At 41.1% G+C, this 25,793-nt stretch overlaps 1 protein-coding gene and 1 long non-coding RNA gene across 3 annotated transcripts in view; one reads left to right on the top strand and one right to left on the bottom strand.

The window, feature by feature from the left end:
- The window catches only part of PHEX (phosphate regulating endopeptidase X-linked), a 256,306-nt gene that overhangs the window by 121,740 nt on the left and 108,773 nt on the right, over window positions 1-25,793 (top strand). The window contains exons 7-9 of the mRNA XM_056558599.1: window positions 74-190; window positions 9,249-9,332; window positions 15,460-15,605. Coding sequence (XP_056414574.1) covers window positions 74-190; window positions 9,249-9,332; window positions 15,460-15,605 — 347 coding nt within the window. The remainder of the gene's footprint in view (window positions 1-73; window positions 191-9,248; window positions 9,333-15,459; window positions 15,606-25,793) is intronic.
- LOC130356716 (uncharacterized) lies at window positions 44-20,083 on the bottom strand. Of its 2 annotated transcripts, XR_008888972.1 has the most exons (4): window positions 20,032-20,076; window positions 18,321-18,437; window positions 6,707-6,789; window positions 44-176 (listed from the first exon to the last, which is right to left on the bottom strand). It is a non-coding gene; the product is annotated as an uncharacterized LOC130356716 (long non-coding RNA). The 2 variants fall into 2 exon arrangements; XR_008888971.1 differs by lacking the exon at window positions 18,321-18,437 and having other exon boundaries at window positions 20,032-20,083.

The following is a 25,793-nucleotide window of genomic DNA, read 5'->3' as shown; positions in this document are numbered from 1 at the left end:
AAATACTGCAAACTGTACAGGTTTTTTTCAGGATTTTATTTCACTGTATTATGCACTTTATTTTTTTCTACAGTACAGAGATGCTTTATTTAACTTCATGGTGGATGTGCCAGTTTTTCTTGGTGCCAATAAGACTCGAGCAGAATCTGATATGAAGGCAGTGATTGATCTGGAAACTAAAATTGCTCAGGTAAGAACTCGTAATATTTATATTATGTAATAAATATTTAATATCTATCTATCCATCTATCATGGCATCTTCCATTATTTATTTTAGTACATTCATATATAATTAGTTAATCAGTGGAATTTTAGATATGCCTCTGCTTTTCCTTGAACCAGGTCCATTGGCAAAAATAATGTTAAGTTGGTCATACATTTTTCCCCCTTGCCTCAAAATTCTGGAAGAAAGCCTCACACCATTATTCTTTGCTCCTTTTTCTTGATGTTTCCTCCACCTTTGACACTTTCACTTTCCACACCCTCCTGCTACAAACTCTCTCCTCTCTCTGCCTCACTAATTTGTCACTCTCCAAGATCACCATATACCTCACAAACAACACATTCAGTGTCTCCCACTCCCCTTTCTCTCACCATTGTTGGAGTCCCCCAAGCTTCTTTCCTCAGGCACCTACTCTTGTACATCTTGACTTTTGGCCTGGGAAATATTGTATAATCCCACGGCTTCAAGCACCACCTTTACGCTGATGACACTCATATCTGTCCCTTTGGTCCAGATGTCACCCCAGAGTGTCTTTCTACTATGGGATCCTTCTTCTGCTCTTCCTCTCTAAAACTCAACATGGAAAAAACAGAATTCATTAAGTTTCTCCAAACTAGCCCACCCTCTCCAATCTAGCCCCACCCCAGAGTGTCTTTCTACTATGGGATCCTTCTTCTGCTCCTCCTCTCTAAAACTCAACATGGAGAAAACAGAATTCATCATGTTTCTCCAATCTAGCCTCCCCCCTTAGATCTCTGAATTATAGTCAGTGGCTCCATTATCTCCCTAGTCCGAGAAGTCCATTGCCTTGGGTTGACCTTTGATTATTCTGTCTTTGAAACCCTGCATACAAGCCCTTACCACCTCCTGCCGCCATAATTTCAAAAACATTTCTCAAATCCACTCCTTCCTAAACCTCGACACCACTTCTGGTACATGCCCTCATCATCTTCCAGCAACATCCTCCTCTAAGGCATTCCATCAAGCCCTCTTGCTCCCCACCTATTCATTCACAACTCTGCTTCCCAATTAATCCACTTCTCCACTTGCCCCTTTATGCCTCACTGACTATCCATTGCTCAGTCCATTCACTTTAAACTTTTAACTATGACATACAAGGCTATCCACAGCCTGTTTCCTCCATACATGTCTGACCTGTTCTCCCAATACTGCCCCTCTTGTAATCTCGGCACCTCTCAAGAACTCTGCCCATGCTTTTCTCTCATCCACACATCTATGTTATACGTTACATCTATAAATGGTGGCCCTACTGACTCTCCCCTGACCATCTGAAGACAATTAAAAATAGGTGATCAGTATCTGAGATATAGAGGTCCATCCGCTTGAACCCCCAATGATCATGTGTTAATGGTGTCGCAGTCGAGAGTGTGTGTCGCAGGTCCATTTACTTATTATGGGAGTTGAACGGAAAGCCTAGCACTGAACTTGGATATCTCTGTTAGCTCCATAGAGAGTGAATGGAGCAGCAGTGTGCATGCTCAACCTCTGTTATAGTGAAGCAAGGGACACCCATTTTTGTGAACTGCAATCTGGTTTAACCACTTTGCATTATATCCTTCTTCTAAAAGCACTTCTTCGAAAAGCATAGTGTTATTGCTATTTTTTTGAGGGGAGTGGGGCTTAATGCACATTTTTGAGCCAAAGATAGAAGTGGATCCAGCATGATAAAGATGTTTTAGCCACTTCTGGTTTTGGCACATACACAGAATAACACTGCAAAACTTTTCCAAAAACACTGTCCACACAAACACAGTGAAATATACACTGATAGATAGATCTGTTTTTGTGCTTTAAAGTGTTATTTTTAACTACTGAGCCATGTTGTCACCCATTGATATTCTATCATATGCTATCTTGTAATAATCCTAATACACATGACGATTGCCTATCTTGTTTAAATAATAATAATGGTCATAATTCCCCAATACCAAAGCACAACTCTTCCATATTTCATTAACTGGTTTTTAAAAGTCATTAAAACACATTCTAGAAGATGCTGATTCAATGTGAAAAGCTATTCTGCTGAGGACACTGGAAAAATACATTACTTAGAGGTCATTCAGTAAAAATGGATTGAGCTAAGTGTATCTCCTCCGTCACAAGAATTAAATCATACATTATATGCCTGTAAGTGCATTCTTATGTTCTGCTTATGGTTGTAAAAGTAATTCCCAATTACCCTGAGCTTTCATGCTTCAGGAGAAAATCATGTTGAAGTCATAGCTCCACATATAATTTGTTAAGATAAGACAAAATGATGCATTTCCAAATGTAATAGCCCATTTTAAAATCATAATAATCACTCCAATCCTATTATAAATGTACCAGTCCTGGTGGATTGTGATTAGGATGTCTTGGATGGAGGTGAGTGATAAGCTGGACTATGGGAACCCAATTCACTTCAAAGGCAATATGATGTCCTACCTGTTCTAAGTGTGTGTGGAATGGTATGCTTGTTGGTGATTCAGTTCCTAGCCACTTCCTCCATCACACTAGCCAATTCTGATTAAAGGGGTACTCTGGTGGAAAACTATTTACTTTAAATCAACTGGTGCCAGAAAGTAGTAAATTACTTCTATAAACAAAATCGTAATCCTTCAAGTACTTATCATTTGCTGTATACTACAGAAAAAGTTCTTCTCTTTTTGAATTTCTTTTCTGTCTGTCCACAGTGCTCTTTGTTGACACCTCTGTCTGTGTCAGGAACTGTCCAAAGCTGTATAGGTTTGCAACTGGGATTTGCTTCTGCTCTGGACAGTTCCTGACATGGACAGAGGTATCAGCAGAGAGCACTGTGGTCAAACAGAAAAGAAATTCAAAAAGAAAAGAACTTTCTCTGTAGTAAACAGCAGCTGATTCCAGTACTGGAAGGATTACGATTTTTTAATAGAAGTCATTTACAAATATATATAACTTTCTGGCACCAGTTGATTTAAAATAAATTGTTTTCCACCGGAGTATCCCTTTAATTCCTGATTTAGTGATGCAAGGCTCCCGTGATATATCTGGCCTATATCCATTGTTGAGGCATTTACTACACTTTCTAAAGACCCTATGCATGGCCAGATTACTTAAAGGGGTACTCCACTGAATTTTTTTTTTTTTTATCAACTGGTGCCAAAAAGTTAACACATTTGTAAATTACTTCTATTTTAAAATCTTAACCCTTCCAGTACTTATCAGCTGCTGTTTACTACAGAGGAAGTAATTTTCTTTTTTAACTTCTCTTCTGTCTGACCACAAGTTATCTCTGCTAATATCTCTGTCCATTTTAGGAACTGTCCAGAGTAGGAGTAAATCCCCATAGCAAACATATACTGCTCTGGACAGTTCTTGACATGGACAGAGGTGTCAGCAGAGAGCACTTGTGGTCAGACAGAGAGGAAGTTCAAAAAGAAAAGAATTTCCTCTGTAGTATATAGCAGCTGATTAGTACTGGAAGGGTTAAGATTTTTTTAATAGAAGTAATTTACAAATCTGTTTTAACTTTCTGGCATCAGTTGATTACATTTTTTTTTCCAGTGGAGTACCCCTTTAACGGAAGGGTACCAACAAAGTTGACCATGTCTGTACATAATTGCATGACTGTTTCTTAAAGGTGTACTCCACTGGAAAACATTATTTCTTTAATCAACTGATGCCAGAAAGTCAAACAGATTTGTTAATTATTTCTATTAAAAAATCTTAACCCTTCCAGTACTAATCAGCTGCTATATACTACAGAGGAAGTTTTTTCTTTTTGAGCTTCTTCTCTGTCCGACCACAAGTGCTGTCTGCTGACACCTCTGTCCATGCCAGGAACTGTCCAGAGCAGGATAGGTTTGCTATGGGGATTTACTCCTACTCTGGACAGTTCTTAAAATGGAGTGTCAGCAGAGACCACTTGTGGTCAGACAGAAAGGAAATTCAAAAAGAAAAGAATGTCCTCTGTAGCAAACAGCTGATAAGTACTGGAAGGGTAAAGATTTTTAAATAGAAGTAATTTACAAATTCGTTTAACTTTCTGGCACCAGTTGATTGAATTTTTTTTTCAGTGGAGTACCCCTTTAAAGACAGGAAAACCCACAATGCTCCCTGAAATACCTTGAAAAAATTAATAATGAATAAATCAATAGGTGAAATAAAAAAAAATGAACCCTGCACCACTCACACTTTAGGGCAACAGCTCCAATTCGGGGACTAAGATCCAAAACAGTTGTCACACCCCCTCCCATAGACTTGCATTGAGGGACGGGGTGTGACGTCACACGGGGGCGGAGTTATACGTCACGATCTTCCATCCCAGTGGTCGAGATGGACTCAGCCTGAGGACCTCCAGCGGTTCCTGAAGCCGCTACAGGTGGGTGCTGCATGGTAGATCCCAGGCATCCCCAGCAGCGGGACCCCGGCGATCTGACATCTTATCCCCTATCCTTTGGATAGGGGATAAGATGTCTAGGGGCGGAGTACCCCTTTAATAATGAATACAATTTTACTAAAGAAAAATTACCTAATGAATCAGACATTGATTTTGAATTGTGATTCAACAAAATCATTTTGTAAACCAAAATAATGAAACTGTTCTGGGCAAAAATGATGGTTCCTGAAGTTAATATTTTGATGCAAAAACTTTTGAGACGGCCACTACAATTCAGTTATTTCTCTAACTCTCAATGAGACTTCTGCACTTGTTTCCAGGTATCTTGGCCCACTCCTCATACTGCTCCAGATATCTCGGGTGTGATGGTGCCTCCTCCAGACTGCAGGTCTTAGCTCCTTCCACAGATGTTTAATAAGGTTAAGATCAGGGCTCATGGAAGGACTAGTCCATTGTTTTGTTCTTAGCCATTCTTGGGTGGTTTTAGCTGTGTGTTTTAGATCATTATCCAGTTGAAGGTCCTAAGACCTGTGACTGAGACCAAGCGTCCTGACATTTTACTTCAGAATGTCTTTGGACTATTCTGAAGTGACCTTCTATAGCCCTGATCTGAATCCTATAGAACATCTGGGGAAAGAGCTGAAACCTGCAGTCTGGAGAAGACACCTTCACACCTGAGACATCTGGAGCAATATCTTATAAGGATTGGGCCAAGACACCTGGAGACAAGTGCAGACGTCTCATTGACAGTTAAAGAAATTGCTGGATTGTAGTGACTGCCTCAAAAGGTTGTGCAACAAAATATAAAAATTCAGTGACCATCATTTGTGTCCCGGACAGTTTCATTATTTTCATGATTTTGTAGAACCACAAATTAAAAGCAATGTCTGATTTTCATCAGTTATTTTTAGTACATTTGTATTCATTATTACTTTTGTCAGTTTCAAGTAATTTCAGGAAGCATTGTGCGTTTTCTGACTTTGATGGAAGAGTACCAACAATTTTGTCCACGTCTATATCACAGAAGCTGACCATTTGTGCTGTATTTACGCTCTATTACGTTGTTATGGATGAACGTCCAGTTCCTGTAGTGTTATTTACATGTACAGTGACCCCTCGACCTACGATGGCCCCGACATACGATAAATTTCAACATACGATGGCCTCTCAGAGGCCATCACATGTTGAAGGCAGCATCAACATACGATGCGTTTTTATGTCGGGGCTATCGCATAAACGGCTATCCGACAGCGCAGACTGCTTCAGCTGCCGCCGGATAGCCGTTTACGGTGCCCCGTGAGCTCCGGTGATGTCTCTTACCTGTCCTCGGGGCTCCAGCACGTCCTCTTCGGGATCCCCTGCATTGTCGGCGCTCTCCATCGACGCCATCACGTCGCTGCGCACGCCGTCCAGTCATCCAATAGGAGCGGTGTGCGTAGCGACGTGATGGCGACGACGGAGCACGCGGATGCCGGGGAAGCAGAGGCCTTACCGGAGCGTCGGGGACACCTCGGGGACGCGGCGACAGCGATGGACTGCGATCATCCTGCACAGTGGTGATGGTCTGGAGCGGCGGGGACAGGCGAGTACAACTTCCTCTAACTGTGGTCTTCAACCTGCAGACCTCCAGATGTTGCAAAACTACAACACCCAGCATGCCCGGACAGCCAATGGCTGTCCGGGCATGCTGGGTGTTGTAGTTTTGCAACATCTGGAGGTCCGCAGGTTGTAGACGCCTGTCCTATTCTTTACATTGCACGGATCCCTCAACATGTGATGGTTTCAACAAACGATGGTCCGTTTGGAACGGATTACCATCGTATGTTGAGGGACCACTGTAATAGGTTATGGCTGCACTTACTTTTGGCATGGGACATAACACGAACGTGGATTATATTAGTTAATGGAGTAACATTTTATGACTGCAATCAGATTTTAGGAGCTGGAACCTAACTTTTTTTTTTCGTTTGTTGACAATTCTTTGCTCCTACAGAGCCTGCCAATGTCTCCAACAGACCATTAATATTAACAGTGGAGGTTCTCCATAGCTAAACAAACAAATTCTGAAGCTGGGAATAATGGTGCTGAAATAGCAGATCACTAACAGTTTCAATAGTGTACTTTGGCTGTGGGTGATAAGATCAGATCTGACTTGGTCCCACTGATTTTCTTTGTCTGCTGTGTTCACCTAGGACAATAGAAGAACAAATAATTTAGTGTGGAATTTCATTGTATCATTGGGAAAGTACAAAGAGGTTGTGTTAGAGAGAATGTCCTAGCAATTAAAATGTTACCATTATTAAACATGATATCTAATGTATCTGTTTGTATATGTTTCCTTTTATGAATTACTGGAAGAATACTCAGAGTTGCACGGTCTTCATACCTAAACCTTGTGGGGAAGCAGCAATGTCCCTATTGTCATAATATCCTGTCCTAATATCATGTCCTCATATCCAGACCTCAAATCCCATCCTCATATCCCGACCTTATATCCTATCCTATCTCGTTCTCATATACCGCCCTCATAGCCCAACCTCATATCTCAACCTCCTATTCTGTCCTTATATCCCAACCTCATAGCCCATTCTCATATGCTGACTTCATATCCTGAACACATATCTTGTCCTCATAGCCCAACCTCATGTCCCGGTCTCAGATCCTGTCCTCATATCTTGACCTCATAACCCATCCTCATATGCTGATCTCATATCCTGTCCAAATATCTCATCCTTATATCCTGTCCTCATATTCTGACCTCATATTCCGTCCTCATACACCCTCATCATATATTGACCCTGCACTAGCTATTTTCTGCCTCTGCCTGCCGGACAGTTGGCAGGATGTCCTGGACAATCCATGCAGCCTGAGAGTAATATGATCAGGAGATGTACCGAAGTGTCATAGACTTGCATGGGACTTCAGAGAACCCACCACCCCATCCCCTTACATAAGGGGGTCTGTTATTGTTGATTTTACTTGGTTGACATTTTTAGTTGACATATAAGTCACATGTGTACCAATTGTCATTAAAATATCTCCAGCCATTGGGAAGTTATGCTGAAACATACATGCATTGAATTATATATAAAGAGATTTGCAGGTTTGCTCATGTATTACATGGGATGTCCAACAAGGAAAATGTTGTGGGCAGGTTTAATTGTTGTGAGTTTGACTGTTAGAAGCCAAACCCCTTGCAGTTAAACTGTGCAAGCATGCCCATAAAGTTGTAGCATTACATGATGCCCATTAAAATCAATAACCAGAGTCCTCCAGATAAGGTGTATAGAGGGTGTTTATTTAAGGGTTTAAGGGCTGTTTAAGGGTGTGTTTTGATATTTTGTTAGCCACATGCAGATCACCCATAGATTTCACATATATGTTTAGTCAGTATGGCTGTTTTAAAGGGGTACTCGACCCCTAGACATATTATCCCCTATCCATTGGGTAGGGGATAAGATGTCTGATGGCGGGGGTCCCGCCGCTGGGGACCCCCGCATTCTACCATGTGGCACCCACCTGTAACGGCTTCCAGAACCGCTGGAGGCCCTCAGGCTAATACCATCCCGACCAAGAGAACGGAAGAACGTGACGTCACGACTCAGCCCCTGTGTGACGTCACACCCCGCCCCCTCAATGCAAGTCTATGGGAGGGGTGTGACAGCTGTCACACGGGGGCGGAGTCATGACATCACAATCTTCCGTTCTCGTGGTCGGGATGGTATTAGCCTGAGGGCCTCCAGCGGTTCTGGAAGCCGTTACAGGTGGGTGCCGCATGGTAGAATGCGGGGGTCCCCAGCGGCAGGACCCCCGCCATCAGACATCCTATCCCCTATCCTTTGGATAGGGGATAAGATGTCTAGGGATGGAGTACCCCTTTAAGAAGGGTATGCAGAGTTATGCAGCGGCACTGAGATCACATTACTGCTAGAGCTGAGGGCCAGCTGTCCAAGATAGCCAGGCTCTCCAAAGAGAAGGCAGGGACGTGTACTATAGCCCCTGCCTTCCCAGTCGCTGTAAACACAGTGCTCAATACCCAGTATACAGTACCCAGGCTTAGAGGTGACCTAATAATTTTGTATAAATATATATATAAAAATATACTAAGGACTGTATTTATGACAAGGGTGCACTAGATTCATGTTGGAATTACCTAATCTTTTTTAAACAGTGTGTGTACTGACAGGCACTCTTATTGACTTTTATAAAAAAAAAAAATGCAGACATATTTTATTCTTATTTAACTGTCATATTTTTCTGTTTATTTTAGAATGTGTGAATGTAGCCTTAGGCAATATTCTCAAATTGTAAAATTTCATGGCGTGTTTTATTTTGTGTGTTTCACCACAAAAAAATAGTACAAAAAGTATTTGAATAACTGAATGAGATGACAATTTATAGCGTCAAAATTCATAAATACATGTATAAAAAAACTAAAACGGATAATGTGTCTGGCCAGTAGGGGGTTGGGGGTTAATAGATATTTATGTTTTCAATATTTTGGTTTAATTAACATGTATTGTTCATCAGGCTAAACTGTATTCAAATAAATGTCATTTAAATCAATAACATATTGACACCTGAAAACAAAAATATATTTTCTTAATTTTGATAACAATTATTTGTTCAAACTCTTTTATATTTTAGATTATTGTACCACATGACAACAGAACTAGTGAATCTATGTATAATAAAATGAACATCTCAGAGCTCAGCACTATCATTCCCCAGGTATGTTACCTAATCTTTTTTTTTTTCCTTCTAGGGTAGGCCTCTTTCAAACTTCCGTTGTCACAAGGTAGTGTGATGACCATCGGTGTTGCCGGAGAAAACAGTGGGAGAAAAAATACTGCTGACTCTAATGGGGTCCTTTGGGACCCTCTGTTGCCTGTTGCGCCCTGTCAAAATGAGAGTTTAATGGCCATTCTCTACAGGGCGCAACGGCAATGGGAATAAAGCCATAAATACACGATACACTGAATTGTTCAAGTTTAGTGTGCGATTTATTTTGTTTTAGGCTAGGTTTCCACTTGTTTTTTTTTTTTTTTTACATTTAAAAAAAAAAACAGCAAAAATGCCAGAAAAACTGCCACAGGATTTTCCTACATTTTGGCAGTTTTTCTGGCGTTTTTGCCTTTGAGTGGATATTGCATTTTTGGCCCCTTTGGCGTTTTTTCTAAATTTGTTGGGTACCAAAAAAAAGATGCAGTAGGGATGGGAAAAATGTATTTAACAAAAAAATGTTTTTATATCAAAATTATAATAAATTTTTAATGAAGTGTGTGTGTTTCACTCTTTTTTTCCCTATTTTTAATTTTTTTTAGGTAGTACTACTACTCCCAGTGTGGAACAGACTCCTGACACCCGATGCGATCGTCCTATCAATTCCAGAGATGCAGAGCGGCTCTATACAGCGCTCACCGCATCTCTGCTCTGTACTCTGGCCGGCCAGTGATGTAAATAGATATTGACCTCACTCATTCATATTTTCCGCCCAGAATGGGGATTGGCCGGATGATTGCAGCCAATCACAGCTCTCAGCGGGAAATATGAATGAGTGATGTTCTATTCATATCTTTGGCCGGCCAGAGTATAGCGCAGAGATGCAAGCGCTGTATAGAGCCGCTCCGCATCTCTCCAATAGATAGGACGATCGCATCGGGTGTCAGGAGTGACATCCGCTGTTATCTGTCCTCAACTGCAGGTACTACTACTCCCAAAAAGGAGCACACTCTTCTCCATGCTGGGAGCTGTAGTACCTGCATTAATAGACAGATCGCAGGGAGTGTAACTTCTGACACCCGATGCAATCGTCCTGTATAATTTATAGATGCGGGCGGCCGCTCTTCTATGGTCCCCTGCATATATACACCTATTCATATTTCCCACAGAGAGTTGTGATGGGCTGGAACCATCTGGCCAATCACAGCTCTCTGCTGGAAATATGAAGAGGTGTATATATACAGCAGTGCAGGGGACCATAGAAAAGCCCCATCTATACATTATACAGAAAGATCGCAGTGGACCTGGGGCAATTTGTCAAGTAGTACAGGTACTACTACTTCCATCATGGAACAGTGTGTTCCATACTGGGAGTAATAGTACTACCTAAAAAATGTAAAAAACACACACACTACATTTTTGTTATTGTCGGCTACACAAAAATTGATCCCTATTTAAAAATTAATAAAAATTTCGTTATAAAAAAGATAAATTTCGTTAAATACAATTTTTGCCATCACTAATGTATATTTTTTATAATTTTTTTAATGGTACCCTACAAAATTTTATTAAAAAAGGTATCTCTATCACTTTTTTGGATTGCTAAAGTCCAAAAAAGAATAAAAAACGTCGGCAAAAAGCCAAAGTTAAATCCCACATGGTGTTTTTCTTGGCATTTTTTTTTCAGTCCCATAGACTTCTATGGGAGGAAAACACCAAGATTTTCCTTAAAAAAAAGTCTCAACAAGAGTTTGAAAAAAAAAATAAAAACTCCCAAGGAGCCAAAAATAGCTGAAAAACGCCAAGAAAATTAAAGAAATGCCAAACTGAAAAACGCCAAGTGGATATGGCCTTTTGCAGTTCCCTATTGACTTGCAGCTAACATCTGGCCACAGCGTTTTTTCACAAAAAAAAAAAACGCCATGCGGCACAATGGGCATTTTTATTTGTGTTTTTGCAAAAAAGAAATAAACAAGTGGAAACCTAGCTTTAAGATAGTATTTAAATGATATGTTTATGCACTTTTGAACTTGTTTACACAAAAACAAGTTTTGATTATTGGCATTCGGATGACATTCAAGATCAACTATGGGGACATTTATCAATGTTTGCTTATGTATTCCTTTTTTTAGTTATTTTTTTCTTACAATTTTTTTGCTTATGTGCGACGTATTTATCAACTGCTTTCAGCCTGGTGATAAATTTCTTTCACGTAAGCAATTTTTCTTTTTTTGCTTTGGTAGTAGCCTTTTCTGCTCCATGTCTGAGCTGGAGTAAATTTAGTAGGTTTTTTCATGTAATGCGACTTTTTTTCGACTTGATAAATCTCTGACCACTGCAAGTCAAAAATCACTTTTTGCTTTGGTAACCAAGATTTTCATTTTTTGCTTAGGACACTGCACAATCAAAAAGTCACAGAAAAAAGAGAGTAGTCGCACTTGTGACTTTTTTGCGACAATTTTAAGCAAAAAAAAATAAATCTACTAAAACTTTGATAAATCTCCCCCTATATATTTTTACTCACTGGCAAAATTATCAGTATGTATATAGTATGCCAGTTTTTGTGCCACATTTCATATAAATGGAGCACCTTTTCCACTTTTTCCAGCAAACACAAATGTTAGGTAGGTATAAATTCCTTTAAAACTATTTTCAGCTATTTTTTTCCTCACTAAAAGATGGAGGATAAAACTCTTTTTAAAAAACAAATCTGACAAAAAGACTACAGTTTTGCCGATAAGTGGGTAGGGCTTATCAAAAAGTGGTGTGTTTTTGCATAAAAATCAGAGTGGCTTTAATGTGCCAGGAATGTAAAAAAAACAAACAAAAAAAAACAACCAAACTAAAACTACAACTACACAGTTTAAGGATACACCAGATTTGTACCAATTGCATGTACTGTGCGATATCTGATTTATCACAATTCATGCTTTCAAGGTAGTATAAATTGTAGCTAAAAGCTCTCAGAAGCACAGCGCACAAGCCACCTCACTGCCTAATATATTAACCCCTTAAGGGCAATAGGCATAAATGTACCTCCTGGTGCACTGGTACTTAACGCACAAGGAGATATATGTTCGTCCTGTACATGAAGCGAGCACAGGAGCTGTACTCGCCTCAAGTACTGCAGGTCTCGGCTGCTATTAGCCTGCCGTTAACCCTTAAGATGTCATGATCAATACTGATCACTGCATCTGCTGTATTATTGGGGCTTGGGGGGACTCCTCGGATTACCCGTGGCATAATTGATGGTGTTCGATGAGTCATAATGGCCACCGGAGGTACACTTACTTGCCTACCAGCGGCTCTGACAACCTCCTCCTGTGGTCTGCCTTCTAGCAGACCAAAGACATAGGTTGCTGATATTAGTAATCAGTGCAATACATATGCATAGCACTGATCAATAAAAGCGATCTAATGATTGCTATAGATAGTCCCCGGTGGGGACATAAAAAGTAGTCTTTTTTTTTTTTTTTTTTTTACATATGAATAAGCTCCTCCCTCAATAAAAATTTAAACACCCTATTTTGTCATATTACAAAAAAGGTGTAAATTAAAATAATATAAAATAAACATATGAGTATCACCACATGCATAAATGTCCGAACTATTCAAATATAATGTTAATGATCCCGTACAGTAAACAGCGTAAACGTTAAAAAAAAACAACCAAGTCCAAATTTGCTGCTTTTTTATCATATCACATCCAAGAAAATATGCGCAAAAGTGGAATCAATAAAAATGAGCCATGTATATGGAAAAATTAGAAAATTATAGAGTCAGAATAGAGCAATTTTAAACATTTTTAAACAATTTTAACTGGTTGCCGTCTAAGGACAAACCGGCTCGTCCTGAGACGGCAACCATTGTATGGCGTGGGCTCCCCACTCGAACCCGCGCCATACTGGCTGGCCCCCAGCTGATTCCTGTAGCTGGGGGCCGGTGTTAATAGCCGACATGTGGCAATTGACAGCGGCATCTAAAGGGACATTTAAACCATCCCAGGTGGCCCAGTGGGGTGGATCCCCCAGCCACACGATTGCAGGGGGGCTATCCACTTCTGAGGTAGCCTGAGGGCTTAACTCACGTCCTGTGCTGGCTGCTGTGCTATGAATGATAAAGCCTGGTCGAGCACAGAGCACACAGATCAATGTGGTTCTATGAAACCACAATGATCTGTATGAGGAATCTAATGGTTCCTCCTAAAGTCCCCTTGAAAGTGTAAAAAAAAAGTTGATTTAAAAGTTTAAAAAAATACCCATTAACCCCTTCCTTCTTAAAAGTTTAAATCACCCCCTTTTCCAAAATTCCATATAAAAATATGTAGCCATAATATAAATAAACATATGTGGCATCAACGCGTGCGTAAATGTCCAAACTATGTGCAAAATAGCGTATTTTTGGTCACTTTTATATCATGAAAAAATGTATAAAAAGTTATCAAAATGACTGATCATGTACAAAAATGGTACCGCCAAAAATTTCAGATCACGGCGCAAAAAAATTAGCCCTCATACAGCCTTGTACGCGGCAAAATAAAAAAGTTATATGGGTCAGAAGATGACAATTTTAAACGTAGAAATTTTCCTGCATGTAGTTATGATTTTTTCCAGAAGTACGACAAAATCAAACCTATATAAGTAGGGTATCATTTTAACCGTATGGACCTACAGAATAAAGATAAGGTGTCATTTTTACTGAAAAATGTACTGCATAGAAACGGAAGCCCCCAAAATTTACAAAATTGTGTTTTTTCTTCAATTTTGTCACAGAATTATTATAATTTTTTTTTGGTTTCACTGTAGGTTTGTGGGTAAAATGACTGATGTCATTACAAAGTAGAATTGGTGGCACAAAAAATAAGCCATCATATGGATTTTTAGGGGCAAAATTGAAAGGGTTATGATTTTTCAAATGTAAGGAAGAAAATACTAAAGTACAAAAATGGAAAAACGCTCGATCCTTAAGGGGTTAAACATAATTTTGTTAAAGTTTATTTTTTTTTAAAGTAGTACAGTAATAGAAAAGCATGTAAACTTTGTTATCAATTTAATAGTATTGACCCACAGAATAAAGAGACACTGCGAAAAATCTAAACCCCTCAAAATTTGAAAAATTTTGGTTTTCTTACCAATTCCCCTACAAAATAATATTCCTTTGGTTGTACCGTACATTTAAGGGTAAAATTAAAAGTGTCATTACAAAGTACAATTGGTCGCACAAAAAGAACAAGCCCTCATATGAGTCTGTGGATGGAAAATTAAAGGGTTATGGTTTTTAGAAGGTGAGGAGGAAAAAATCTAAATGCAAAAATGAAACTGGCTGTGTCCTTAAAGGGGTACTCCTCCCCTGGCATCTTATCCCCTATCCAAAGGATAGGGGATAAGATGCCAGATCGCCGGGGTCCCGCTGCTGGGGACCCCGGGGATCGCCACTGCGGCACCCCATCATCATTACTGCACAGAGCGAGTTCGCTCTGTGCGTAATGACGGGCGATACAGGGGCCGGAGCAGCGTGACGTCATGGCTCCGCCCCTCATTACATCACGGCCCGTCCCCTTAATGCAAGTCTATGGCAGGGGGCATGACGACCGCCACGCCCCCTCCCATAGACTTATATTGACGGGGTGGGCCGTGAAGTCACGAGGGATGGAGCCGTGACGTAACAATGCTCCAGCCCCTGTATTGCCCGTCATTACGTGCAGAGCGATCTTGCTCTGTGCAGTAATGATAGCGGGGTGCTGCAGCAGCGATCGCCGGGGTCCCCAGCAGCGGGACCCTGGCGATCTGACATCTTATCCCCTATCCTTTGGATAGGGGATAAGATGCCAGGGGCGGAGTACCCCTTTAAGGCCAAAATGGGCTGTGTCCTTAAGGGATTAAGAAGCGTGCTCCTCCTAATAAATCAGGGCAGTGGAGAATAGTGCATCACATTAAGACCACTGCATGAAATGCCATTCTATAATGCTATTCTATAAATTCTCCCCCTAAGTGTTTTGTAAAAGATATGAGAGCCCTTTCCTATTAGTTGCCATATATTGATGTATGTACTGTTTCTATATCATATAATTGTATAAGAATATAGTAATTGTACTTTTGAGAACAACTATTTCATTTTGGCACATGCATTTTCACAGTTTGACTGGTTAACCTACGTGAAGAAAATTATTGATTTCAAGATGTATCCTGAACTAAAAGAAATTGATTCTTCAGAGGAAATCATTGTCCGGGTGCCACAGTATTTTAAAGATCTGTTTAGAATATTAGAGAATGAAGACAAAAGGTATTATAATCTCCATTATTAGCAGCTGCTAAACAATTCTCAGTCATTCATTGTATGATGAAGTAAACCAGGACTGATGTTAAATAAGGGCTCGTTCACACTGCCATCAGGCTCCGTTAGGTGGAGCTCTATCGGCAGTTCTGTCAAGTTTAGCGGAGAAAAAAAGAAAAATTACTGGATCACCGATGGACCCCAAGCAAGTGAATGGAGTCCGTCGGGACCTTGCAGTAGACGTTTGCATGAAACCTGTTTCAGGGTCTGTTCAGCTCAAGATTGGACCCTGAACGGGTTGAATGCAAACGGCCTAGCCTAATATTTTAAAATGAATGCTCATTCTGTGACTTCTCAAAAGTGAAAAGATTAATCTTTACAGGGAACAAACTCACATACGATATTTTTGTAAATTTTAAAGGGAATCTTTTACCAGCATCATCCACACTAATCTGCTGGTACCAGCTAATAGTTTGGGTGACATCGATTAAACCCGTTTTTACCTTTTTATTTTCTGTTCCAAGTTCCAGCGATGGAGGAAAATGCAATTATGTAAATACGTCGTCCAGCTGGCCCGCTTCTTCCTTGGTAGTGCTCTCCTCATAAATATTTATGTCTTCTTTTCCTAAACACATTACATGCTGGCAGTATGTGCTGGGAGCTCTCTTGCTCACACATACGTGCTGACGCTATTAGCACATAGGGGAAGAAGAAATACCAAGTGGGCAGTGCCCCTATAAGCTTGAAAATGTCCCAAGTGCATTAAACAAAAAATTACATAATAAAAGAAAATTAAAGAGTAGTTCCCACCATCTGTTTTTTGTTTTCTTCTGTCCCTACCTATTGTTAATCTATCCCCAACCCCCTCCCTGCCTTTAAAATTTTTTTTTTCAACTCACAAAGTTGTCATCTTCATCTTCTTTCTTGCTGTGCTGTCCTCTCCCGGAAGCCGGCTTCCCCAGCAGGCCACAACGTCACTGATGCCTGCTGGGCGCCGACTTCCGCCCTCACTTCATCTATGCTGCGCTCCTGTTGGGAGCATGCATAGATGATCAGCGAATTGCAGGCTGCTCCGGGGTATCCTCCTCCCTGTTTAGCAGTGCATGTGCTACCCAGGGAGGAGGAGTATAGGAGTAGCCTGCCTATAAATAACATATATACACCTCCCGAAACCCTGTAAACTTGCAGTGGAGCTTCAGTGCGGCATTTATAACTAGTGTGCATGCCCTGTCTCCACTTTACATGTACACGAATCTAAGCAGCCAATGCGCGCAGCCTCGGCGTTCACTGCACTCGCTCCCGACTGTCTGATTGACAGGCAGGGAGCGAGCACAGCTTGAATGAATTAGGACCGATTGCCCGGCCGGCATCGGGCCGAATTCAGGCGTGACGTCACACCAGGCTGCAACCGGCCACTAGGAGGGAGACCCCTAGTGGCCGGTTTTCATATGTAAATTTCACCCTAATAATATAAAAATGTAAAATGAAACTATATTAGAGAAATGTTGTAGTACATAAGTACTACAACATATCAAAAAAGAAAGTTGGTGACAGTGCCCATTTAAGTAAAAAGGTAGACAACATTGAAATAACTGTCACCTGCACTATGTTCCAATTATGGATACATTCACATGTAAATAATCTGCTGTGGAAAATTTGCAGCAGATTTTGTTGCTACCCATTGACTTCAGTGGTTTTTCAGGAGTATTGTGACGTCACGGCCCCGTGTGACATCACACTCTGCCCCTCAATGCAAGCCTATGGGAGGGGGCGTGACAGCTGTCACGCCCCCTCCCATAGGCTTGCATTGAGGGGGCAGAGTGTGACATCACACGGGGGCGGGGATGTGATGTCACGATGCTCCAGCCCCCGTGATCACCAGTAATCAGACCTGGAGCGAACATGCCCTGGGGACTGATTATAACGGGGTGCTGCCTGCAAGATCTCGGGGGTCCCCAGCAGCAGGACCCCCGCGATCAGGCATCTTATCCCCTATCCTTAGGATAGTGGATAAGATGTCTTAGCACCGGAGTACCCCTTTAAATCCCCCTGTATTCAATCATATTATGTACGCTTAATGTATATCCTTGAATTATTTGTATTTCTATATTTTTTTTCTACTATATTTCGTCATTTTGTTCCCACGACGTCTACTATTACACATAGTGAGATTTTTTTTCCATTATTCATTTCCATCAATACAATTTATAACATCTAAGCAATCATTTTTTTACTATAGCCCGGGGCAGTCCAGAGTTGACTGATAATAAGACGTCTTTTGTGTCTTGACGAATATAAACCACTGAATAGTAATAAAATGGCGGTGTGAAATAAAACATTCTTTTTTTTTCTCTTGAACAATTTATGATTGGTGACTTGTGACAGCTCTAAGAGGCACTGGATATAGAACACTTAGCAGTAGCTGGAGATTAATAGAAATCCACAATCTCATCAGATGTCAACCCGACGTGTTTCACAGCAAAGCAAGACATTTCATTTAGGATTAAAGGAATTCCTGTGAAGAGTTGAATTATTTCCCTTAACAATGTGTGTTGCTGCGGCCATCCGGGGGGATGAGACACAATAAAATATCACAAACTGCTGCCTCGTAGCCCGGTTCCTTTCTGTGAGCCCATGCTGCTGCAGTAAACATATTTTCACAGTTAAGCATAGTGTTTGCCAAGTCATTTTGGAAATAAACGATTTCTATTTTTAGAGGTGTACCTTCTCATGGCACTTAAGAGAATCTGAACAGATATTTCATGTAGTCAGTTTTCTTCCCCTGTCAGGAAATATATGGGCTATGACGAATCTGCAGACGGTTCTATATCGCCCTCTATGCTGTGAAAATTAATGAAAAGTAATGACAGCTATTTGTTTTGTTTTTTTTTCACTCGTCGTTTATCTAGCAATCTCCACTGAGTAAAATGTGACATATCTGCCGGGTGATTTATGAGGCGGAGAGGCATTAGATTGAATAATGGAAAGCTACTATAGAAGAGGATGACAGTGCACAACACAGACAAGATTAATGGGGTTGGAGTTATGGTCTTAAAGGGGTATTCCGGAGGAAAATATTGTTTCCAAATAACCTAGTGACAGAAAAGTATAGAGATTTTCATATTTTATTTAAACTCTTATTAACTGCTGTATGCCCAGGGCCATCTTAAATTATGATAGGACCCTGGGCAAGCACCCCCCCCCCCACCCACTCCCCTAAAAAAAGGTGATCAAAATTATGTAAAATTAACCTTTTTCAGCTAATTTGTGACTGGTCACCTAAGCAGACTCTTCCTAACGTACTGTATATGTAAAATAAGAGAGATTAAAGATAATTAACAAGTATTCCCCCCCCCCCCACAGTATATACTGCCCCACATACAGTATATATAGCCCCTTCACATTATGCAAACAGGGGGAGATTTATCAAAACGTGATTAGAGGAACAGTGGTGAAACTCCCCAAAGCAAACAATCTTATTGTTTCTTTTATTTTTAAAATAGCCCCTGAAAAATAAAAGAAACAATCTGATTGGTTGCCATTGACAACTGCACCGCTTTTCCTCTACACAGGTTTTGATACATTTCCCCCACACTGTATATATAGTTAGCATTGTAAATATAACTCCCCCCCCACACACACAGTATATATATATATATATATATATATATATATATATATATACACACACAAGGGGGAAGATTGATCAAAACTTGTACAGAGGAAAAGTCAACCAGTTGCCCATAGCAACCAATCAGATCACTTCTTTCATTTTTGCAAAGGCCTCTGAAAATGAAAGAAGCCATCTGTGGTTGCTATGGGCAACTGGTTGGGACTGGTTGATGAATCTCCCACAAAATGTATATCTAGCCATAGCTCCCACACAGAGTTTGTACAGAAAGAGAACATTTATTAACAGGTTTAAAGGGGTATTCCAGGAAAAACTTTTTTATATATATCAACTGGCTCCATAAAGTTAAACAGATTTGTAAATTAATTCTATAAAAAAATCTTGATCCTTTCAGTACTTATGAGTTGATGAAGTTGAGTTGTTACTTTCTGTCTAAGTGCTCTCTGATGACATGTGTCTCGGGAACCGCCCAGTTTAAAAGCAAATCCCCATAGCAAACAACTTCTGCAGAGACAAGCATTTACACAGAGACATTTACACTTTAAACATACACCATCCCAGACCCGGCTTACAAAACCAGCTGTGGACAGTATTTTTAAAAAATTCACAAATTTTTTCACAATAGGTTAAAAAGTCACAGAGGAGGAACCATGCAAAGTGGTACAGTATACTAAAGTGAAATCTTAAAAAATGTGTTCTAGCACCATATTTATCACATCTTATATTTGGTGCACATACACATTATTACCACACAAATTAAAGGAGTACTCCGACGCTAAACATCTTATCATCTATCAAAACCACCTATCTCTCCTGCAGCACCCCCGTATTTCAGCTGCACAGAGCGAGGATCTGGTGACGGGCGGTGCAGGGGACAGAGTATCGTGATGTCAAGGCTCCGCCCCCTTGTGACGTCACACCCTGCCCCCTCAATGCAAGTCTATGGGAGGGGGCGTGGCAGAGTACCCCTTTAAAGGTATATAAAAATCATTCATCTACACCTCCCTTAATAAATTTTCCCCCAGAGTGTGTATGTATCCTCCACACATAGTACAGTGGTCCCTCAACATACGATGGTAATCCGTTCCAAATGGACCATCGTTTGTTGAAACCATCGTATGCTGAGTGATCCGTGCAATGTAAAGTATAGGACAGTGGTCAACAACCTGTGGACCTCCAGATGTTGCAAAACTACAACACCCAGCATGCCCGGACAGCCGTTGGCTGTCCGGGCATGCTGGGAGTTGTAGTTTTGCAACATCTGGAGGTCCGCAAGTTGAAGACCACTGGTATTGGAGGTTATACTCACGTGTCCCCGACCATCACCACTCCTCACCGCTTCCCTGGATATCACCTTCCATCGCTGTCACCACTTCCCCGAGGTGTCCCCGCCGCTCCGGCAAGGCCTCTGCTTCCCCGGCATCCTCTCTCTCCGTCACCGCCATCGATTCGTCACGAAGTTCTCGGCTCGGCAGTTGATGACTTATCCTGCGTAAATTAGTTCAGCCTTCAGGTGCTCCGGTGGGCTGGAAAAGGTGGATACATTCCTAGGAAAGAGTCTCCTAGGACTGTATCCACCTTTTCCAGCCCACCGGAGCACCTGAAAGCTGAACTAATTTATGCAGGAAAAGTCATCAACTGCCGAGCCGAGAAGTTCATGACGAATCGAATTTACTGTAAGTTCGCTGATCTCTAGTTGTTTCCTCTGATCTCCTTGGACCCTCACAGGCTTCATCCTTTACAAGAAAGAAACCAGGTGGTTATGTAAAGAAGAAATGCTTTGATATTCTTAAACAATAATTGTATCTGTCCCAAAAGAAAAAATAAATAGGAAAAAGCATATGAAAAAATAAAAAATTATCAAGTTTAGTTAATATTTGTCACATAGTGTAGTACAATAGTCAGACTATGGCAAAATGATTAAATATTGGAGGTGGCTCTAAATCTGTATTACATATTGCTGGACAGATTCTGACAGCTTTTTACGTGTCCTCCTACATGGTGTATATTTGATTATATTTAATAGGGAATTGCACAAACTTGTGCGTGTAAACATTAAAGACGAAGTTGATTAATCGATGTACACTGCATAATCAGCTCAGTCACATAGAATTCCACAGTAAAACTTCTATTACAAAGTATGCAAAAAAAACCATGCAAAAAATGGAATTGCGCAAAAAGATTTATGCAATATAGACTGTGAAAACAGTATATATATACACTGCTCAAAAAATAAAGGGAACACTTAACACAATGTAACTCCAAGTCAATCACGCTTCCGTGAAATCACACTGTTTACTCAGGAAGCAACACTGATTGACAATCAATTTCACATGCTGGTGTGCAAATGGAACAGACAACAGGTGGAAATTATAGGCAATTAGCAAGACACCCCCAATAAAGGAGTGGTTCTGCAGGTGGGGACCACCTATGCTTCCTGGCTGATGATTTGGTCAATTTTGAATGCTGGCGGTGCTTTCACTCTAGTGGTAGCATGGGATGGAGTCTACAACCCACACAAGTGGCTCAGGAAGTGCAGCTCATCCAGGATGGCACATCAATGCGAGCTGTGGCAAGAAGGTTTGCTTTATCTGCCAGTGTAGTGTCCAGAGCATGGAGGCCCTACCAGGAGACAGGCCAGTACATCAGGAGATGTGGAGGAGGCCATAGGAGGGTAACAACCCAGCAGCAGGACCGCTACCTCCGCCTTTGTGCAAGGAGGAGCAGGAGGAGCACTGCCAGAGCCCTGCAAAATGACCTCTAGCAGGCCATAAAAGTGCATGTGTCCACTCAAACGGTAGGAAACAGACTCCATGAGGGTGGTATGAGGGCCAATGTCCACAGGTGGGGGTTGTGCTTACAGAACACCAAGATTTGCAAATTCGCCACTGGCACCCTGTGCTCTCCACAGATGAAAGCAGGTACACACTGAGCCCATGTGACACACGTGACAGAGTCTGGAGACGCAGTGGAGAACATTCTGCTGCAACATCCTACAGCATGACCTGTTTGGTAGTGGGTCAGTAATGGTGTGGGGTGGCATTTCTTTGGGGGGCTTCATAGCCCTCCATATGCTTGCCAGATTTAGCCTAACTGCCATTAGGTACTGAGATGAGATCCTCAGACCTCTTGTGAGACCATATGCTGGTGCGGTTGGCCCTGGGTTCCTCCTAATGCAAGACAATGCTAGACCTCATGTGGCTGGAGTGTGTCAGCAGTTCCTGCAAGAGGAAGGCATTGATGCTATGGACTGGCCCGCCCGTTCCCCAGACCTGAATCCAATTGAGCACATCTGGGACATCATGTCTCGCTCCATCCACCAACGCCACATTTCACCACAGACTGTCTAGGAGTTGGTGGATGCTCTAGTCCAGGTCTGGGAGGGCATCCCTCAGGAGACCATCCACCACCTCATCAGGAGCATGCCCAGGCATTGTAGGGAGGTCATACGGACACGTGGAGGTCACACACACACACTACTGAGCCTCATTTTGACTTGTTTTAAGGACATTACATCAAAGCTGGATCAGCCTGTAGTGTGGTTTTCCACTTTGATTTTGAGTGTAACTCCATATCCAGACCTCCATGGGTTGATAAATTTGATTTCCATTGATAATTATTGTGTGAATTGTTGCCAGCACATTCAACTATGTGAAGACGAATGTATTTCATACGATTAGTTCATTCTCTTAGATCTAGGATGTGTTGTCTAGGTGTTCCCTTTATTTTTTTAAGCAGTATATAATGATAACTGTCCCCCTCTGAGTAAATATAGCCTGTACACAAAATATATTTACACACAAGCAAACTTTTAATGAGGAAAGCTCTAGGGGGTCAACATGAAGGGACATTGTAGGTCCTCTCCTCCTTCTCTTCACAGACACAGCCCCTCCCCTCTTCCTCTGTCTTGACAGCAGATAAGAGAAGAGAAAGCAGTCAGAGAGGAGGGCCCTGGAGAGTAGGGAGGGCCCTGCAGGCAGTGCAGGGGAATGGAAGGATGTGTAGTATCCTGTAGAACATAGCAAGTTGCTGCCAGACGGGGCAGAGGGCTCAATGGGCAGCTATCCAAGCCCCCAGAAATGAATGGGCCCATGACAGCTAGTCCTTTTGCCCTGCATTAAAGACAACACTGTGTACAACAAGTATAAAGAGAATGAGTGGCTACACACTAAAATGGATAAAATTAGTGTCTGTACCGAGATACTGAGTTACACTATACCCAATAGTGCCATGGACATGTGCAATCAAAAAATAGCTGAAATTCAGATTAATGGAACAGGGGGAACAAAGGGGAAATGAAATGGCAAAGGGGGGTTGGGGGAGGAGAAATGGCACAGGGGGTGGTAAAGAGGGGGGTGATGAATTTGCCCAGAGGGTAATAAAGGGGAAATTATGTGGCACAGGGGCTAAGAGGGGGATAATTGGGCACAGCGCAGGGTATAAAGGGGGAATGAAATGGCACACAAGGGTTCAAAAAGGGAAGAATGAAGTGGAATTGGAGAAATCAATTAAGAGGGGGAAATGGTACAGGGGGTGATAAGGGGTGATTAAATGGCACTGGGCGATTTTACTGTAATATTGCTTTTTATCGTGTTTTATAGATAATTACACTGTGGAGTGAGTACAGTACAGTATTCGGTTATTTAGAAAGATTTTTGAGCCTTTTTCCCAATAAGAGACATCTCTCAATAGTGGACACTTTGTCATTCCCCTGTGAGTGTCCGCTATTGGGAGATTCTACTGTATCAAGCATGGGTGGGAAAAAATGCCATTAGTTTTCCTATTGGCAAATAGAAAGAGATTTGCTCATGTGCTCATGCCCTGGGCAGTTCCTGACATAGACAGAAAAGAATTGTGTCCAACTGAAAAGGTTGGAAAAAATTCACCGCTTTATACAGGACATGTAGCAGCTGATAAATACAAGAAGGCTTGAAATTTAATTGCTTAAGAATTGTATAACTTTCTGTCACCAGTTTATTTAGAGGGGCTATCTAGCGGGAGGTTCCTTTGGCCAATGCACAGCATATGAAAAACAAACATTTTATTTACCTCCAGCATTCTGGCAGTGCCTTTGGTGCCCCACTCAGGTCCCCGGTCACAATCCTCTTCATGGCAGAAATGATTATGCCTAGGCCCAGAGTAATGTTGGGGCTCAGAGTGTCATACTGCAGCTCAGCCAATCACTGGCCAAGGCAGGACATCACTGCGGCCAACAATTGGTAGCAGTATGACACTCTGGGCCCACAAGGATTGCGTCGGGGACAAGAACGGGTAACAGGAGGCACCGTGGGAAGGCTGGAGGTAAGAAAAGGTTTTTTTTTTTTCATATATGTGCAAAGGTCCCTCCCACTTACTAACTACTTATAACTAATAATTTTGTTCCCCGAAATTACCCCTTTAAGGTACGTTCACACATACAGGATCTGCTGCATACTTTCTGGAACTGGCCAAAGATCCCCCCCACTTGATAACTACTTATAACTAATAATTTTGTTGCCCGGAATTACCCCTTTAAGGTACGTTCACACATACAGGATCTGCTGCATACTTTCTGCTCCTGATTTTGCTACCGATTGACCTCAACGTGTAACAAAATCAGCTACAGAAAATAAAACCCTAAAAGTTATACCAGAAGATACAAATATTTGTAAATCTACACTAGCTGTAATATATGGGTTTTTAAATATATGTAACATAATATTCAAAAAAGGGAGTTCCTTGTAATATAGGGTTTATACGAACACACTCATCTCCCAAAACCCAGTATATGAAGAAATAGCACAGCACTAAACAGCACAGCAGTCTTAGAAAAGATACTGTGTTTACTAAAAGATACTGTACTTATAATAAAATTGTTAACAATAAAACAGCAAGAACATTTTATTATTATTGTATTATACAAAATAGCCGCAAAAGTTTATGGTGTACACATTTCTAAACCAAAAATATGTTATCAGTCCATCTTATCCATCTAATAAGATTCATAGTCTTTTCCTGCAAGTATTCTCAATCTGCTATTAGACATGTATGGCCAAGGGGAGAAAGAAAATTGTTCTCACTGTCAACAAAATAATATACAATACCACATATAAAGAGCTTTTGAAGACTTTATTTTTTTATTAAAATATTTCTTAAGTAAAGCCAGTCATAAACAATATAGCTGTAGATATTCTATGTAGTTGTGATATATAGCCATTTGCTGTGTAAAAGAAAAAAACTGATCTAATTTCCTCCAAAACAGCACCACCCTTTTCCTCGGGTTGTGTGTGGTATTACAGCTTGGCTCCATTCATTTCAAAGAAACTAAGCTGCATTAACACACGCAGCCTGTGAACAGGTGTGATGCTGTTTTTGGAAGAAATTAGCTCTGTATTGTATCCCTGGATAACCCCTATAATATGCATGGCATCATCCCTATTATATGTATGGCCTCTCTTATTCTTGAAATAATGATATGACTCTGTATACTGCAAATGAAACTGGTGGCTACTTTTTATCACTTGATGGATAAGGCTCGTAAGGATGATGAACAACTGTACTTATTTATTTATACATTTTGGCTCAAT

Source organism: Hyla sarda, chromosome 2 (genome assembly GCF_029499605.1).
Source record: "Hyla sarda isolate aHylSar1 chromosome 2, aHylSar1.hap1, whole genome shotgun sequence".
Classification (NCBI taxonomy): domain Eukaryota; kingdom Metazoa; phylum Chordata; class Amphibia; order Anura; family Hylidae; genus Hyla; species Hyla sarda.
Note: the sequence above shows the minus strand (reverse complement) of the source record. Positions and strands in the feature narration are given on the sequence as shown.